At 56.2% G+C, this 17,353-nt stretch overlaps 2 protein-coding genes and 1 long non-coding RNA gene across 3 annotated transcripts in view; all 3 read right to left on the bottom strand.

Moving 5' to 3' along the window:
- Positions 1 to 7,743: 7,743 nt before the first annotated feature.
- On the bottom strand, positions 7,744 to 9,372 carry LOC113225335. Its single transcript, XR_003309997.1, has 4 exons — positions 9,234 to 9,372; positions 8,629 to 8,732; positions 8,358 to 8,412; positions 7,744 to 7,866 (listed from the first exon to the last, which is right to left on the bottom strand). It is a non-coding gene; the product is annotated as an uncharacterized LOC113225335 (long non-coding RNA).
- Positions 9,373 to 11,318: 1,946 nt separating this feature from the next.
- Positions 11,319 to 16,848, bottom strand: LOC111544554. Its single transcript, XM_023215095.1, has 4 exons — positions 16,831 to 16,848; positions 16,278 to 16,455; positions 15,405 to 15,689; positions 11,319 to 12,382 (listed from the first exon to the last, which is right to left on the bottom strand). The coding sequence occupies exons 1-4, from the start codon at positions 16,846 to 16,848 to the stop codon at positions 11,904 to 11,906; spliced, it is 960 nt and encodes a 319-aa protein (XP_023070863.1). The 3' UTR covers positions 11,319 to 11,903.
- Positions 16,849 to 16,989: 141 nt separating this feature from the next.
- LOC116418940 (spidroin-2) overlaps positions 16,990 to 17,353 on the bottom strand; it is a 7,163-nt gene continuing 6,799 nt past the window's right edge. The window contains exon 3 of the mRNA XM_031936262.1: positions 16,990 to 17,027. Coding sequence (XP_031792122.1) covers positions 17,004 to 17,027 — 24 coding nt within the window. The 3' untranslated portion in view covers positions 16,990 to 17,003. The remainder of the gene's footprint in view (positions 17,028 to 17,353) is intronic.

Here is a 17,353-nt window from a genome sequence, read left to right as displayed (position 1 = left end):
TCCATCCGTCCATCCACCCACCCATCCACCCATTCATCCATCCATCCACCCACTCACCCATCCATCCATCCATCCTCCATCCACTCACTCACCTATCTACCCACTCATCCACACACCCACCCATCCACCCAACACCCACCCACTCACCCATCCATCCACTCACCCACCCATCCATCCACCCAACACCAACCCACCCATCCATCCATCCATCCACTCATCCACCTATCCACACATACACTCATCATCCATCCATCCTCCATCCACTCACCCACCCACCCACCCATCCACACGACATCCACCCATCCATCCATCCATCCATCCACCCACTCACCCACTCATCCATCCACCCATCCATCCATCCCTCCACACACACACCCATCATCCATCCATTCATTCATCCATGAATCTAAACTCCATTCTTCATCCATCAACCTCTATCCATCCATCTATTATTCACTCATCTTCCATCCATCTGTCCAACAACCATTTGTTGGTCATCTCATGTGTGCCATGCTCTCCTCTATACACTGAGGAACAAAGAAAAACAAAACAGGCAAGAAGCCCCCCTATCGTGACACCCTCAGAGTTGTGTTGGTGGGGGAGGTTTTGGGACCGTTCAGGAAGCCTTTGAGGTGACAAGTGCAGGAAAAGGTGGTGGCAGTGGACACAGAAGGCAGCAACTGCCCTGGATGGAGGAGCTGCCGCTCCTGTGGGCATTAAGGCCTGTGTTCTGGGCCCCTCCAGGCCACCCCTTGCAAGGAGGCAGAGGGGCATGGGGTGTGGGAGCAGAGCCAGCTCAGCCCAGGGTGTGTGGGAAGAGGAGTCTGTGCTGGCTGCCCTGACCTGAAAGGAATCATGAAGCATTCAGGCCCTTGTGGATTCTGGGGACTGTGGAGCCGCCACACCCCTGCCCTGGAAAAGATTGGGAATCTGTGCGTCCAGGCCAGGAAAGACACCAAAGGTGCACCCCAGGCTGAGTCTGCAGGAGAGTGGTCAGAGTGCCCCTGATCCTCGCCACAGATGGGGAAGGGCATAGGAAACTAATTTAGCCCCTCAGACCACCAGACCCCCCCACCCCACCTCGAGGGAGGCTTAACTTCAGGACACCAAGAACTGCCTCAGTTTACTTCTCCGTGTGGGTCTCTTCCGAACACACAGCCCCACACAGGGGCATCTGCTGGTGCTGGTGTCCCTTCTCTGTGCTGGGGGCAGGGGTGCCTGGGCTGTGATCCCCTCCTGTGGGAATCCAGCTGTGCCTGGGATCATAACTGCTGTCCACATGGGTACGGTGGACACAGAGAGCAAGAGGCAAACCCCACTGGACTGGAGGCCTCAGAACACTTACAATCATGGCAGAAGGCTAAGGGGGAGCATGAGGCATCTCACATGGTGGGAGCAGGAGCAAGAGAGAGAGTGGGGAGGTGCCACATGCTTTTAGGCAACCAGATCTCAGGAGAACTCACTACGGTGATGACAACATCAAGAGGAGATGGTGTTAAACCACAAGAAACTGCTCCCATGATTCAATCACCTCCCGCCATGAGAAACCATCCCTGTGATCCAATCACCTTCCATCAGGCCCCACCTCCAGCATCAGAGATTACATTTCAATAAGAGATTTGGGTGGGACACAGATCCAAAGCATGTCAATGGCCTTTCAGCTCTAGGAAACTGCCCCCTGCAGTACCTGAGGGGCCGCACTCTCCTTGTCCATGTGCAGAGGGGCTCCCCTGGGCAGCAAGAGGGCTAGCCCTCCCTGGGTGGGTAGGTGCAGAGCCCACCCCAGTCTCAGACTCCCAGTGGCTAAGCAATGCCCCTGAAGCCTGGGCAGTTTCCGCACACAAGAGACCCTCATCCAGCGCCCTCCAGCCCAGTTTATGAAATTCATCTTTATGGCATAGGGTGTGCGAGTGGCCCCATGGCTCTGTGCATATAATTCCTGCACGGCAAATCTCAGATGGCTGGATCTCCCTAACAAGGGGACAGAAACTCCTCCAGCCATCCTCCCATTTCTAAACACTGCCACCATTTGTTTTGAGAAAGGGCCTTGTTTTGAGGATATTTCCCAGGATCCGTTCTTTCTTGAGAGCTCTGGGGTCCGGAGTGTAGCCATCCTGCCCTTGAAGCTGCCTGGAGGCTGAGGGTCAGGATCTAGTGGGGCTGGGGGCTAGGTTACTGCTCCTCCGTGAGTCTCTGCAGGCTCTGCAGGAGCCATGTCCCTGGTTCTCTGGGGGGACACACCCAGTTTTAGGGGTGTGAGGCCAGTCACTGTCCTCAAATACTCAGCAAAGAGCCCCCAATCCCTCTGGTGGAGTTCTCACCCCATCCCCTGCTTCCTCATCCAATCAGGGACAAGGTGGGGACAGTGACCTAGGAATTGCTGCAGCCCTGGAAATCCCTAGGGGCTTAAGCCTCAAATGAAAAGTGAGTAAAATCTCAACAAAAAGGCAGCATTGTCCATTACTGACTCGCTGGGGTCTTCAGAGAAGGGTCTTCTGAGAAGGCGCCCAGTGCACTCTTGCTGGGGAACAGGGAAAAAATCAAATCAGACCCCACATAGCCCCCGAGAGCCCCAAAGCAGGAGGGGACAGAGAAGGCAGGTCAAAGGGGATGCCTTGAACCCCCAAAGAGGCCCCTAGACCCTGGGCAGATGAGTCAAGGGCAGCACAGAAGCAAGGCTCAGAGGCAGGGCACTGCTGGAGAGAGCGTGGCAGAGGCAGAAGCAGCTGGGACTGTCCACGGAGGAACACACAAGGAAGACGTGGGCCAGCCATGTGATGCAGGATGACTCAGTCTTAAAAAGGAGGGAAATTCTGACCTGTGACAACATGGCTGAACCTTGAGGACATGAGACAAGTGAGATCAGCCGGTCACAAAAGGACAAATCCTGTGGGACTGCACTTCTATGAAGTCCCTGGAGTGGCCACGTCCGTAGAGACTGAAAGCAAAAAGAGGGTGCCAGGGACTTGGGAGGGGCTACAGGAAACGACTGGAAATGAGGGTGATGATGGCTGCACAACTGTGTCAATGTGCCCAATGCCACTGAACTCTACACTTAAAAATGGTTACAACGTGAAATTGTATGTGGCTTATATTTGACTTCATTTACAAAGACCTAACCTGGCAGCGGCTGGGCTCTGCACTCTGCATGGAGCATGGTCCTCAGCCCTACATGGAGTCAATGACCCTCTCCCTCAAATTGGTCACATCTACAGAAGGGGAGACTGAGGCCAAAACAGCTGTGACCAGCTCCAGCCCACAGCGAGGGCATGATGGATCCAGAGTCACTCCAGAGCCTGCATACTTACCCGTCTGCCCACATCTCGGGGCTGGGAACCTGGGGCCAGACGCCCGTGCCTCTCCCGTCCAAACATGTGATGTGCTCAGAGCACATCTCCAGCTGTCCATACCCCAGGAGAAGAGAGACAAACTCAGAAATCAAATTGATATTTAGAAAATGCAGTTTATTTAATGTGATGCAGGGAGCATTCCCAACAGTGGGAATACGGGAGACTCCCAGGAGGTAGCAGTGGCTGAGCTGGTTATTGAAAGATAGATAGGATTTTCTTCTCATTTTTATTTTTATTTTTTGAGACAGGCTCTTACTCTGTCACTCAGGTTGGGGTGCAGTGGTGAGATCTTGGCTCACTGCAACCTCCACCTCCTGCACTCAAGCCTCTCAGCCTCCTGAGGAGCTGGGACCACAGGAACATGCCACCACCACTCTGGGCTAATTTTTTGATGTTCTTGTTTTTAAACATTGTAACACTTCTACCACTAACATATAGTCAGTGGAGAAAAATTAAATGCAGAGAAATATAACAGAGAAAAAAGTTTTGATGTTATCAGATCTCATCACCCAGGGAAAACCTCTGTTAATATTTCAGCTGACATTCTTAAAGGTCGCCTCCATGTCTCAGAGACAAGTCAGCAAGGCGATAAGCACGCCCTCTTGTCCCTATGTTCACTGCCGATGCAACGCCCCATTGTAGGAAACTAACACATTTCATTTATCAACTGTTTCTGTGGCCAGAAGCAGGTCATAGGGGAGGCTCTAGAAAGATCACTGATCAGGACCCAAAGAACCCTGTGGGGTCACAGCCCCTGTGTGTGGACACTGTGTATGGTATCAGGCCTGGACCTAAGAATGGGCATAGTTTTCTAAAATAGCCACAAAAGCCTCTGGGTTAAGATGGCACATTAAATACACACCCATTCAATAGCGTCCCCTCTGTACGCCCCACTTCAACCACAATAAAGAGATTTTAAAAGACATCTACCCATAAGGGTGGGTCTCCCTTCTGAAAGCTGAATTGCTGATGGACCTGTGGCAACTGGGTCAGAGACGAGAGAAAGTCCTGAATAGAGAGCAGGAAGGTGAGATGTTACCAGATTTATAACCAAGGGGAAACCCAACACTCAGGACTCAATATGAGTACCTCTAGGGGCCGGGTACAGTTGCTCATGCTTGTAATCCCAGCACTTTGGGAGACCGAGGTGGGCGGATCACCTGAGGTCAGGAGTTCAAGACCAGCCTGACCAACATGGCGAAACCCCATCTCTATTAAAAATACAAAAAATTAGCCGGGCATGGTGGTGGGCACCTGTAATCCCAGCTACTCTAGAGGCTGAGGCAGGAGAATTGTTTGAACCCAGGAGGCAGAGGCCGCAGTGAGCCAAGATTGCACCATTGTACTCGAGCCTGGGCAACAAGAGTGAAACTCTGTCAAGAAAAAGAAAGAAAGAGAGAGAGAGAGAGGAAGGAAGAAAGGAAGGAAGGAAGGAAGGAAGGAAGGAAGGAAGGAAGGAAGGAAGGAAGGGTACCTCTAGGACTTGGGGTACAAAAGTGGCTATGATCAGGAAGGCTAGAGTGAAGGGGACCTGTGATCAAGTTAGATTCCAATCCCCTCCTTATCCTCCCTGAGAGACCACCCCTCCCTGACACCAGCAAAAGTCCAGAGGTTTATTTCCCAGAATTCAGGCAGCTGACTGCAAAGACTCCTGCCTTTAACTCCAAGTTGACTCCAAGAAGACTGGTAGCCAGACCCCTCCCTTGCTCCCTTAGTAACTTCTCTGGGAATCAGGTCAGTTCCTAAAGATACTGACATCCAAGGATCAAGGATCACCCCCATCCATGAGTCTCAAGGGCAATGAACCCTCCTCTCTTACTGTCAGAACTTCCAGTCAGCTCTTCATCATGGGCAGAAAGCCAATAATCAGCAGATGCCTCAGGAAAGACAGATTGAAACAGATAGAACAAAGCCATTTGGAGGACACACAGATCATATCCGCAGAAAAAAGCTCATATAAATATCAAGTTCCAAAAATGAAGAAGAAACAAAACAGAGTGGAAATAACTAACAAAGTATTTCAAGAAAATTTCCCAGAGCTAATGGACACAAGTTTTCAGTATGAAAGAACTCACAGTGGATGAAAACAGACACATTCTAGGGCACATCATTGTGGAATATTGGACCACTTGAGACATAGAAGATTCTATAAAATTCCAAAAAGGAAAAATCACATTGCACACAAAATCTGAGGAAACAGAATCTTCCTAGACTTCTCAATAGCTTCCTGGTAGCAAGAAGACAATGGGGCAACATTATCTAAAATTCTGAACAAAAAAAATCATCTCCAATCTAGAATTCCATACCCAGCTCAACTACCATTCTGGTACTGTGGAAGTCCTAAAATATTTATCTCCTATGCATCTTTTATCAGATGTTACTAGAAGATATGCTTCATGAAAGTGAGAAAGTAATCCAACAAAATATGTAGTCTGTAAAAGTAGCAGGAGATGCAAGGGAATTTCCTTAGAGAATGGCCATGGACAGGACGTAGAAGGCAGCCAATCTATATTGGCATGGGTGGCTATGGAGCCAGATGTGAGGATGGCCATCACAACTATTCTGTGATCATCATGTTCTCATTCTCATCTAGGTGAGATGGGCTCAGATTCTTACCACCCCCAGCATGTCTTGACCCTGGACAGATGAAATCCCTATTTCCTCCCCATATTAATTTCTGGTGGCTGCTCTAACAAATTACCACTAACAAATTACCACAAACTTAGCAGCTTCAAATAGCACAAGCTTACTAGATTTTGGTTTTGTGGGTCAGAAGTCAGAAATGGATCTCAGTGCCCTAAAGTCAAGGCATGGGCAGGGCTGCCTTCCTTGCTGGAGGCTCTAGAATCCATTTTCTTCCCTTTTTCAGCTTCTAGAGTCTGTCGGTATTCACATGCATTGGCTCATGGGCCCTTCCTCTGTCTTCGGAGCCAGGACAGCCAGGGGAATCTTCCTCATATTCTCACATATCTCCTCTTCATCCTAACCCTGACTCTCCTGCCTCCCTCTTCCACTTTTAAGGATCCTTGTGATGACATTAAGGCCACCCAGATAATCCAGAATTATCTCCCTACTTTAAAATCTGCTGAGAGAGCAACTTTAATTCCATCTTCAGCCTTAATTTGTCCTCTCACTGCCACTCTACAGGGCTTTCCCCTCCTCCCCTTCCCGTCCTGCTGTACCAGCCACACTGGTCACTGGAGCCTCAGGGCCTTTGCACTGGCTGTTCCCTCTGCCCCAGTGCTGTTCTCCCAGACTCTTGGGTGACTCCCTCATTCCTCCCTCATGTCTCTGCCCAAATGTCACTACTTCAGTGAGGCCTTTCTTGAACAACTGATTGAAGACTGTGCTTTCACCTCCTTTTTCCTTCAGGTCCATTGCACTAGAATCATCTAGCCTGGCACGCCAGACCCATATGTATTTGGCTTATTGCTGCCTTCCCCATCAAAACCTGACCTTGACGGGAGCAGCGTCTGTCTCCATCACTGCTGTAGCCTCAGGGTCTATGGCTGTCCCTGGCACATAGTAAGCACGCAGTGAATGTGTGTTGCTTGAACAAATGAAAACCTCACACTGCAGCCTCCTGGACACCTGTCCCTATTAGTCAGCCCGACTTCCCACTGGAACCCACTGGCTTCCAGCTAATGGTCTCCTGTCAATGCCTGGAGTGCCGAAGCTGGACTCTGGTGTGGCCCATCTGTTCCCAGTGCCTTCATTGGCTCAGGGTACTACTGTCTCTACTTCTACAGCCAGGCAACCACTAATCTGTCTTCAGTCTCTAAGGACTGGCCCATCCTGGACATCTCATATAAATGGAATCACACAATGTGTGACCTTTTATGACTGACTTCTTTCATGGAGCATCATGGTTTCCAGGTTCATTCACGTTCTAGAAAGTGTCAGCTCTTCATTCTTTTTCATGGCGACATAGTATTCCATTGCATGGATATGCCACATCTTATTCATCCACACGTGCTGATTTTAATGCTCCTCACTCATTTCAACTCGGTGAAGCTTCTGCAGATGTGTTACTCTGCAGCGAGATTCATTCTAGGCTCTAGGAGACCTGGGAGGACCATAAACTTCTGCTGTGTCCTGCAAACGTTCTTAGGGAAGGTTTAACAGTCTTTTCATCTCAGACTTACGGTTCAACAGCAAAGGCTTTAAAAGCAGTCTATGGAGTTAAAACCATTTTCACCATTTGGCTCTGTGGACTGGCCCAGGGAGAAACCTTTCTGATGTTCTGGGCCAAGCTGAGAAAAGACAGCAGCAAGGATGACCGAATGGGTTTTTCCTATATAGCAAAAAGCACACCCACCAAAGAAAAATCAGTAAACACGGCTTTGATTGGGAAGGCAGCCTTCAATGAATGACATCATTCCAAGAACATAAATCTTAGTTTGTATGATTTATTTATGTTAAAAAATCCACATATGATGCTGGGTTTTCAATGGCTTTGTTTAAGTGATAGTTTTTCCTTTTTAGTGAAAGTTGGAGCGATGATAAACAGCTCCAGCTGTAAAAATGAAAGGCAGAGGTGAAGCTGAGGTGATTATTACAGAAAAATGCTGAGTAGGGAGGGGTATTTGGCCCTTCCATCCTCTAAAATGAAAATTACCCTCTGCCACAATGTGCCATGAACAATTACCTGCTGTTTATTAATTAACCTCTTTTAAAAGCACCACATTTCTACAAGAAACTGTTATTTCTCTAATGTGAAAACTGGCTTATTCGTGTTTATTAGAACAACTGTGTCCCATGTGGTCCAGGCTTAGTGCACACTTAACTGACATGCATTTTTTTAATGGCACATTCAATGATTGGAAATACCTTCCTAGAAGAAGCCCAGACACTCAGCACGACTTGCTTGGCGTGTTAGTCCTAAACTGAGCCCCTAAAGCCCCTGGCTGGAGCATGGGGCCCCTCCCTGACAGCAGCAGCCACAGTATAGCCCTGGATAGCTGCTCCAAGTGTGGGTGCTGGGAATGAAGGGGGCTCAGGACTTACCAGTGAGAGGCGGACTCAGGAAATACAGACTCCAGTGCCTGAGTCTTCCTAGACCCTGGCAAATAAGCGTATTGGTCATTGTCAGAAGGACACAGGTGACCAATAGGCCAGAGCGCCCTCTGGGTGCATCACTGTAGTGGGGCTCTTGTGGTGCTCACACTCCCAGCACCATAAGAGCCCCAGGAAAGGGTCCCAGGCAGAGATCTCTTCTCAGAGGCACCTCTGCCACCCTGCACCTCCCGGAGAGCTCTATCCCTGCAGTGCAAGTCACCTGGGACTTTGTGGTCAGGGAGCTCTTCCTCTGAGTACTGCTTCTGCCTCTAAGCACAGGTCCTTGCCTAGGCTGCTCAAGTCTCTAAGCATCAGTCTTCCCATCTGTAAGGTGGGCACAATCACAGCACCCACCTCACAGAACTGGGAAAGCCACACAGCCCACAGTTGCAATCCAGGGGTGGGAAGTGAGCAGCACAATGCCTAGCACCCTGCCTGGCGCAGCACTCAAGCCAGGGAGCCTGTGGGTGGACCAGCTTCTCTCCTAGAACTCTCGCTCTGCCATGGTCCCCACCCCTGCTCCCCATCCTGCTGGGGACCCCAGAACAAGCCAGCTTCCTTTTCCAAACACAGTGCAAGGGGCCTGGGCAGCTGCTCACTGCTGTGTCCTCGTCATACGGTGCTGGCATTGGCTAACTGAACACAGGACAGCCCTCTGAGACCCGACGGATTATGGAGGTTACAGAGGGGTGTCTCGGCCTCAGGCACTCAGCACAGTCCCTGCCCCAGGCTGCTGCCTCCACACCACGACGTCCTGCAAGGTCGCCCTCACCTCCCTGGGTCTTCCCCTGTGAAACCACCTGTGGAAAACCCAGGGAAACCTACTCGTTCAGCTCTCTCCACTCACTCAGTTGTGACTCATCCATTCTTTCACCGAGGATAGAGCACAGCCCAGCCTTGGGTCAGGTGCTGGAGCTTTGGGTAAAATGCCTCGGAAGTTCCAGGTCTGAGGGAGGAGACACCCTAGCTCATATCATAGACTCGAAGCTCCAGGAGCACTAAGCCTTGCAGCGCCTCCTGCGTGAGGGAAAGAAGGAATGAGTGAATGGAAGGGAAGTGTGGGCTTCAGTTGCCAGGAGACCAGCTGGCCCTGAGACACCTCCACCCGATTGGCAGCACCAGGGCAGGACAAGGTCAGGAGGGCGGGGCTTGACTGAGAGCTCAGGGGCCCCTGAGCCAGTTAAGGCCTTTGTGGATGAGTGGAGCAGGTGGCTCCTGAGGCACCTGTCCTCACTCCTGGCCCCAACTTGCCCTCTCTGTGTCCAGCCGGGGGCTGGTTACCTTTTAGGGCTCCAGTTCAGAGCCTCTGGGAGTAGCCCTGGGTTGTGGGAGAGGAAGTGCAAGAGGGCAGGTGGGAGGGAGAAAGGCTCCCTGACTCTCCAACAGCCTGCAGGGCTCCAGGAACTGCGAGTCACTCACCCGGGTGCCGCCGCCCCACGACGGGACCAGGCTCTGCCGCCACCTGTTGTACTTTGGGAAATTGGACTCCCAGGAAGCTGGAGGGGCTGCCCGAGGGTCCCAGGAGACAGGAGGCAGAAGCTGAGCTTCAGTTCCTCTTGTCTCCCCGTTTCCCCAGCTGTCTATGGGCCCTGGGGTCCCAGCAATGAAGGGTGGAGAGGGGAGGGGGGCTGATGGCGTGGGAGGGGTGGACCACTCTGTCTCACCTCAGTAGAAGCCCTTCCCTCTTCCCTTCTGCAGCCTATGGGAGCTGCCCTGGGTGTTCCCCTTGTAATTCCACTGAAGTCATGGGGGAGGGGCTGCTGAAGGCTGGACCTGCCCTCTTCACCCAGGGCAGGCCCCACCTAAGTCCTCCAACAGGTGACCTGTGGGGGCTGCAGGGGGCATATTCTGCACACAGGGGTGTCCCTGCCACTCAGGGCCCCTGCCTTGATGAGGAGGCCCAGGGACACAAAGTGTGGGGGTGAGGGTGCCCCACAGCCCAGTACCCGGTGAGGAGATCAGAGTTCCTGAGTGATCTGTGCCGGGCTGCTCTCTCTAGCCCCGGGGGCATGGACGCCGGCGGCGTTCTGGCGGCAGGGGCAGGCAGCCCTCTCCCAGGAGGACGCCTGAGTGATTCCATCACCTTCGGGTCACTCTACAGAATTGGTCATTTTTTCCCTGCCTGGGGCGATCCTGGTGCCTGCTCTATTCTTGCCGGCTCTTTGAGCTGTGTCTCGACCGCCACTACCACTATAGTTACTGGTTTAGTAGAAAGCAAAGCTCACGGAGGTAGACCCTTGGGTGTCCCCCCGACCACCGCACTCTGCTCCCGTCCTTCCCCGTAGGTCCTGCCCCAGGAGGTGGGAGGCCCAGAGGCCAGAAGGTATGCTCAGACCACGGCCCCCTGCTTCCCCCACCCCACCTCCTCCTTCTACACCCAGAAAGGTAGTTTGTGTCAGATCCAGAAGCCTCAGCTCCCCAGGCCATGCTGCGGGGCCCCGCGCAGATGTGTGGGAACGCGGCTGCCGCAGGTACTAAAAGACCTACGTCCTTGGAAGTGGGTATGGGGATGGCGTATTCCCTCCCGCAAAGTTCGTTGTATCTAGGGGGGCCTGGGTCTCCAGTCCTCCCCCACCCGCTTCCCCCGCAGGCCCTGTCCCCCACCCCCAGCAGCCAAAGCGCCCCTGGCAGCCCCTGCCTTCTCCCCAAATCCCCTCCGCCCTCTGCAGGATTTGGGGTGCTGGATGGTGCCATCTCAGGTTCGAGTCTGCGTGAAACCTCCGGGCTTCTGGAGACCCAAAGGGACCTGAGAGGAAAGCCCAGGGCGGGCCAGATTCTGCGGTGGGGGTGGGAGGAGAGCGACCCTGGGGACGGAGGAGCCGGCCCTCGCCCCTCCTCCACCCAGCGGGCCAAGAGAGTTCCGGGAAGGCCGGGGGAAGGGGAGCGAGGGGAGGAGACAGGGACGGGCGGGGCCGGCTCCAGAGCCTCCTTGGGGCGATCCCTGTCTCACATGCCTTTGACCCCCACCCAGCAAACGAGGCCCACGGGGTGGGCGACCATGGGCCTCCACCTGGCGGCTTCCACCCCGCCATTCTCTCCAGCCAGCCCTGCAATAAACTCCCGGAGGAGCACAGGCGCGCCTGGTCCCATTTCACAGACGGGGAAACTGAGGCGTAGAGAAGAAACCCACCGCAGCTCCGTCTCCACGGTTTCACCTGTGGGGTATTAATCTCTCAGGATCAAAGGTAAAAATTGGTTTTCAAGCTAAGAGGGCCGGCAGTGTGGGGCAGGGCGCTCTGCGGAGAGACGGCAGGGGGCCCTTGCAAGCCGAATATGGATTCCGGCGCGAGTCGATGCGGGGAATCGGCTTGGTGACCGGGCCGCCGGCCCGTGTCCCGGGCTCTGGGCGTTCGGGGACGCGGAAGGCGGACTCCCACCTGGCGACTCCCGGAATGCGGCCATCAGGCCCGGAAGGCTACGAGACTCGCCATTTTCGTTGCTGCCACGGCCCCGCCCGCGCGCGGCCGAACTGGGATCTGAAGGCAGAGGCAGCGTCTACGCGAGCAGCGTTCTGGAGCGGTCCCTCTGCCACCTTCCCGCGCGCAGTTCCGCGCGAGCCGCGGGACGCGGGCGCTGTGGGTAACGAAGTTGCTGCCGGTGTGCGCAGAGCGGCGGCAGGAAGGGACCGTCAGTCCACGGCTGCGGGTACGCGTGAACACACGGCTGAAGGTCACACGCAGCGCATCCAGGCAACGACATTCGTTGGTGGATTTTTAAAGGTTCTGAGATCAAGAGGGAAAGCGTGGGAAACCGATTGCGTTTATTGCCCCCAGCGGCGGGGGAGCTCCCGGTTGCAGACACCCAGCGGCTCGACCACTGCAGCGTCTCGGCCAGGATGGGCCGCACACGAGTAGGAGTAGGAGTCGTTGGGGGCTTCCTGCACCTTCTCAGCGAGCCGGGTTGGGCCTGGATTAGGCTCCCTCCTGGGCCCAACGGGAGGAGATCAAGGGAGTTCAGGTTCACAGTCTCAATCTCTTAAAACAAAACAAAACAAAAAACTCCGAATTGGGCCGTTGAAGTGCCCACGGGGCATCCAGATACTCCCGACATCTGCGCAGGAGAGCCGGGCACCCTGGTGGGGATGCCAGGACACAAAGCCGGGCAGAGGGGTTCCACTGGGATGGCCACAACATCGTGCCTGCCGATGGCAAGCCGGTCCCCGGAAGCTGCCCATCTGCAAGGGACAAGGATCCTCTTGCAATCAAAATAAGTCAGTTTCCACACATCTGGGGTTTGTTCGAAATCAGCGACATGGCTCACATTCCTGGGAAGTCCACCCCTCCCAGCTACCCACTCCGGGACCTGGAATCGGGTATCGGCTTTGGGAGGTCCCTACTTTTGAGCAGTGCAGGGAACGGAACCTTGCCACCACTGGGCCAGAACTGGGACCTGTGTCCCGTCCTCTCCAAGTATTCCACGGCACAGGAGGGCTTCCCAGGCCTTGGGTGAGAAGAAGGTTCAAAGGGGCCCAGAAATATTGACCCCAGGGTCTGGGGGGGATTCCCATGGCCCCAGTGTGCGGCTGAGGCATGATGCTGGAGGAAGCACCCACTTCGGGTCATTTCAGAGGCCTGAATAGGGAAGAAATGGCCTTTTCGATGACTTGTGTCTCCCACCCACCCCCACCATTCTAGACCAAATGCAGGCTCCTTCCAGCATTCAGTCCCCATCGAGTCCCTGCGAGGTATGGGGTCCAGGCAGCCCTCCTCCATGTTCCCCTGTCTAGTGGGAGCCAAGTCAGCCATCCCCAAGGGCCCCTGTGGTCTCCTGCCGCCTGCTGCTCAAGTCTGGGAGACATTCCCACCAAGCGTGGGGCAGGAGAACATGCCCAGAGAGTAAGAGCCTCATCCTGGCCTGACTCAGTGGCCCAGATATTGGGGGTGGAGTGAGTGCTGGCGGTCTGGATCCCACCTGGGCCATTTCCAATCTCCCAGGAAAGCCCGTGGTAAACCAGAGGCTCTGTGCTTCCTTTGCTACCTGGAGGAACAAGGTGGGGGTGTGGAGTGACTAAAACCTTGACTTGGAATTCAATAGAGCCTGAGGCCAAGTATCTGAAAACCCATGGCCAAGTTCAAACCCCACAGAGGAGCAGGAGGGAAAGGGGTGAGAACCTGGTGAGGTCAGTCCATCTTGCCAGGTGCCATGCCCACCTCCTGTCCTGCACACACAGCCCAAAGCAGGGCTCTCTGTGGCCTGAGGGGCTGGAGGTGGGGGCAGCTGGGGCAGCGATGATCCTGCCAGTTGGCATGGGGCACAAGACCCGGCCAAGCGAAGGGGCCCTCTAGCCCTAGAATGCATTTGTAGATTCAGGGAGTGCAGGGTGGGCCGACATGGTAGTTCTGCTACTCAGTGGGCTTCTGGGGAACCCCTGGGGCTTGGGGCCCTCCTACTTGCTGTCTAATAAGATGCTTCCTCCAGCGCTGCAGGACCAGCATTTCTGGCTCTCAAGCCTGGCCTTTTCTCTAAGGAATTAACCTGGTCATGGGTCTCCAGCCGCTAGAAACACTGGGAGCCTGCAGGGCTCATGGGGAAATCGAGTTTCCAGGGACTCCCTCTCTGCCCAGACCCCAGCAGAAGTAGGTGGTTAGCTAACCTCCAAGACCCCAGCTATAAAATTGGTTGTGGAACTCGACAGCAGCGTGCAGTTGTCCAGTGTAGGAGCCTCTTTGTGGTCACCCCACACCCACTGTCCTTGGACAACTCAAGGAGGTCAGTGGGAATGAGTTCACAGCGCTCACACTGCCAGCACAGGGGCCCCAGGGCCTGGCGTCAGCCCCAAGGCTCTGCAGAGCTAGACTTGGTTTGAAAATTGCCCTTAAAACTTTTAATACCAACCTTTTCCCCACTGGGCCTCCACTTGCCCTACCTGTTCCCCAAGCCCCCCAAAGCCCTTGCCAGGCAGGAACACAGAACTGGGCCCCAGGGAGGATCTGCATGTCATCTTCCCTGCTTCACTCTTTTTCCTCATGGGACTCCTCAATCCTGACCTGCACTCCGCTTCTAAGTCTGGCCACGTGGGGGCAGGGCCTGGCCAGGCCAGGATGCAACCTCGGCCAGGGCCATGGCCTTGGGGACAGCCTGCCTGAGCTCCTCGAGCAGGCTGGGGAGACACTGACCCACTGGAGCCAGGGCTGCATCAGCGCCTTGCGGGTAGGCAGCCCCGCTGTCTCCCTGGCCAGGCTTGACCGGCAGCTACCGCTCCCCAGGCAGATCCGTGACCTCATCCCTACCCAACAGCCTGGAGGAGGGCAGGGGCCAGATGGCACAGACCAGCTTGCTCCCATACCTCCTGCCCTTCTTCCCTTGGTGCTGGCAACAGTGCCAGGGATGGCTGTCCTGTCCTAGCCTGGTCAGGGTTCTGAGAATCACCTCCTGAGCTGGAGGAGGAGGCATGGAAAGGACCTGAGAGAGCTGGGGCACCCCTAGACGAAGGCCAGGACTACACAACCTTGGCATCTGTTGGCTACCTCCAGGCCACAGGCAAAGGAGGCCTTTGCTGAGCTGCAGGGTAAGGGTGGGGAAGGGACCCTCTCTGCAGGTGGGAGTGCTTTGCAGGCACTATAGTAACTTCCCCAGGCCTCCTCCCAAACTTGCGGAGGCTTCAGGCGGGAGCAAGGGGAAACTGGGTGCAGAGATAATGGGAGTGACCTTGAGTCCTTTCTAGCCAGCAGCTCCAGCCAGGTTGGGCCCACCATCAGGAGCCTGCCCTTGGTAGGGTTTAGGCAGGACAGCGCCTGTGTTCTTGGGCTCCAGCACCTCCCTCCCACTCGGGTGAGCAGGTTCAGAACCGGCCTTGGCCGTCCAGAGCTGCAGCAGTGCCCTAGTCTGCTATGCTGATCAAGACCTCCAGAGCTGGGCCTGTAAACTGTGCCCCAGCCCTGTTGAAAGATGGTCAGGGTGTGGGGAGGGTGGGTAAAGGGGTCGATAGACCCTCAGAAGGATGGCAGGGAATGGGGCTGTGCCATTGCTCATGGCCCTTCCCTGGGCAACACTCACCTGGTGCCAGAAACAGCAGAGGTAGCGGCCAGTGAGCGCTTCTTCCATCCTGGGTTCGGGCGGCGAGCTGGCTGCAAGACTGGGCACCCTGGAGCCATGGGAGCCGTATCTGGGTTCGAATCTGAGCAGGGAAGTGGTGCCGACTGCGGAGGATCCAAGGCAGAAGGCCCAGCGCACCGCCGCCGCCGGCTCCTGCCCAGCCCCGCTCCGCTGGGCTTTTCCTCTGGGGTAGCGCCGGCCGCACGCCCTTCCCCCTCCGGAGCGCCTCTGCTAGGACACCGGGGTCTCGGGTTTCTCAGGGCTGCTGCGTTTCACCTCCTTTAACGCGGAGGCGCGGAGTTCCACGTGTGGGTCTCAGTGGAGCCGCCACAGGTCTCATTACACAACAAAGGGCAGGGAGGGCACGGCCAGGAGCCTCGCGGGGCGGCGGAGACCCCACATCGCGGGCGCGACCCCTGCCTCGGGCTCAGGCTGACTCTGCGGCAGCTCCAAGTCCCGTTGCCGGGCAGGACCTCGGTGCTCCAGAAGGGTGCGGGGGAGCAACCCGGCCAGGGCAGCGCCTCGGTTTCCTTCCAATTCATTCTCGATTCCCAGATACTCAGATGAGAAATCCGCACTCGGACCGTCAGGTTCCTGGGCCGGGGCCACCCTGCCTGCGCTTAGCCCGGCCCCTCCGCCGCAGCGCCTCGGAGTTTGGGGGCTGCAGGGGAAGAGGAAGCGTCTGGTCGCCTCTTGTCCGCGCTGCTCCACCTGCGCCGCCGGCCCTTCCGCCCCCTACGCACCTGGGCCGGGAGAAGCCAGAGGGGAGTGTCCCCAGAGGCCCAGGTCCCCGAAGGTGGCCCAGCTCCGGCGCTCGCGCAGCCGGGTACTCACCTGGGGGGCGCGGCGGCAGGAGCGCGCGGGCGGAGAGGTGCGGGCGCCCTGGGACAACCGGCCGAGGACGCCTGGTGTTTGGACGGCCGCCCCCGCGCTGTCCCCCCTTGCGAGGCGTGTTGGCCTCCGCGGCCTCGCGAGGGACCGAGGGCGGCGGGTCCGAGTGCCGCCCGCTGGCCTGGGCAGCGGCGGAGCGCAGAGCTGGCGGCGCCTCCGCTGTTGTTTTTGAGCCGCGAAGCCCGAAGCAGCAGCCGTTGGGTGGGGGCGAAGGGGAGGAGGCGGGGGCCGGGAGGCCCGAGGGGGGCGGCGGGGCCCGGAGGGGCTTCGGAGGAGCCGGGTTCTGGCGCGCGAGCCCCGACGCCCCCTCCAGCGCCCCGCGGGGCGGGGACGGGGGCCGAGGGGAGAGTGCAGGAGAAAAGCGGGCCGGGGCGACTGGGAACGCAAAGCTTTTTAATTAGTCATAAAACGCAGTAAAATGGAGCAAAACCAGCCCGGACCCGCGTCCGAACTATCGGCGCGTGTGCCCCGAGATCCAAGGAAGTCGTGTGGAAACCCGCAGCCGCCGCCCCATCTTCGGCCCGGGCTGGGGCGGGAGCAGCAGCGCGACGCGCCGCGACGCAGGGGCAGGGTGGGGGGATAGTCACCTCGCCTCCGGGGCCACCTGGGTCCTTTTAAAGTGTCCGGGGTGCGGGCCCCGGGCGGGAGCGCCGAGCACGGAATGTTTTCTTAAAGGGCCAGTTCCGAGCTGCGCTGAAAAGGGGGGGGAGAGGGGGGAGAGATAAGTGAGACGAAGACCGAGAAGGCCGAGGAGAGCCCCCCAATCCCGCGCCGAGGCGGCGGCGGCGGCGGCGGCGGCGCGACGATGAGGATGATGAATACATTGCAAAGTTTTTTTGGCCCCGGCGAGGGGTGTCAGATTGAGTGCTCTGTGCGCATGTGCGAAGGTGTCCAAACTGACAATGCTGGGGAGATGAAGATAGTGTGTGGCTGCTTCTGGACTCGAGGAGGAGAGAGATTCCGCGAGCCGACACCATGCGATCCAAGGCGAGGGCGAGGAAGCTAGCCAAAAGTAAGTC

Source organism: Piliocolobus tephrosceles, chromosome 1 (assembly GCF_002776525.5).
Source record: "Piliocolobus tephrosceles isolate RC106 chromosome 1, ASM277652v3, whole genome shotgun sequence".
In the NCBI taxonomy this organism is placed as follows: domain Eukaryota; kingdom Metazoa; phylum Chordata; class Mammalia; order Primates; family Cercopithecidae; genus Piliocolobus; species Piliocolobus tephrosceles.
The sequence above is the reverse complement of the archived record's forward strand: the minus strand, read 5'-3'. Positions and strand labels throughout refer to the sequence as shown.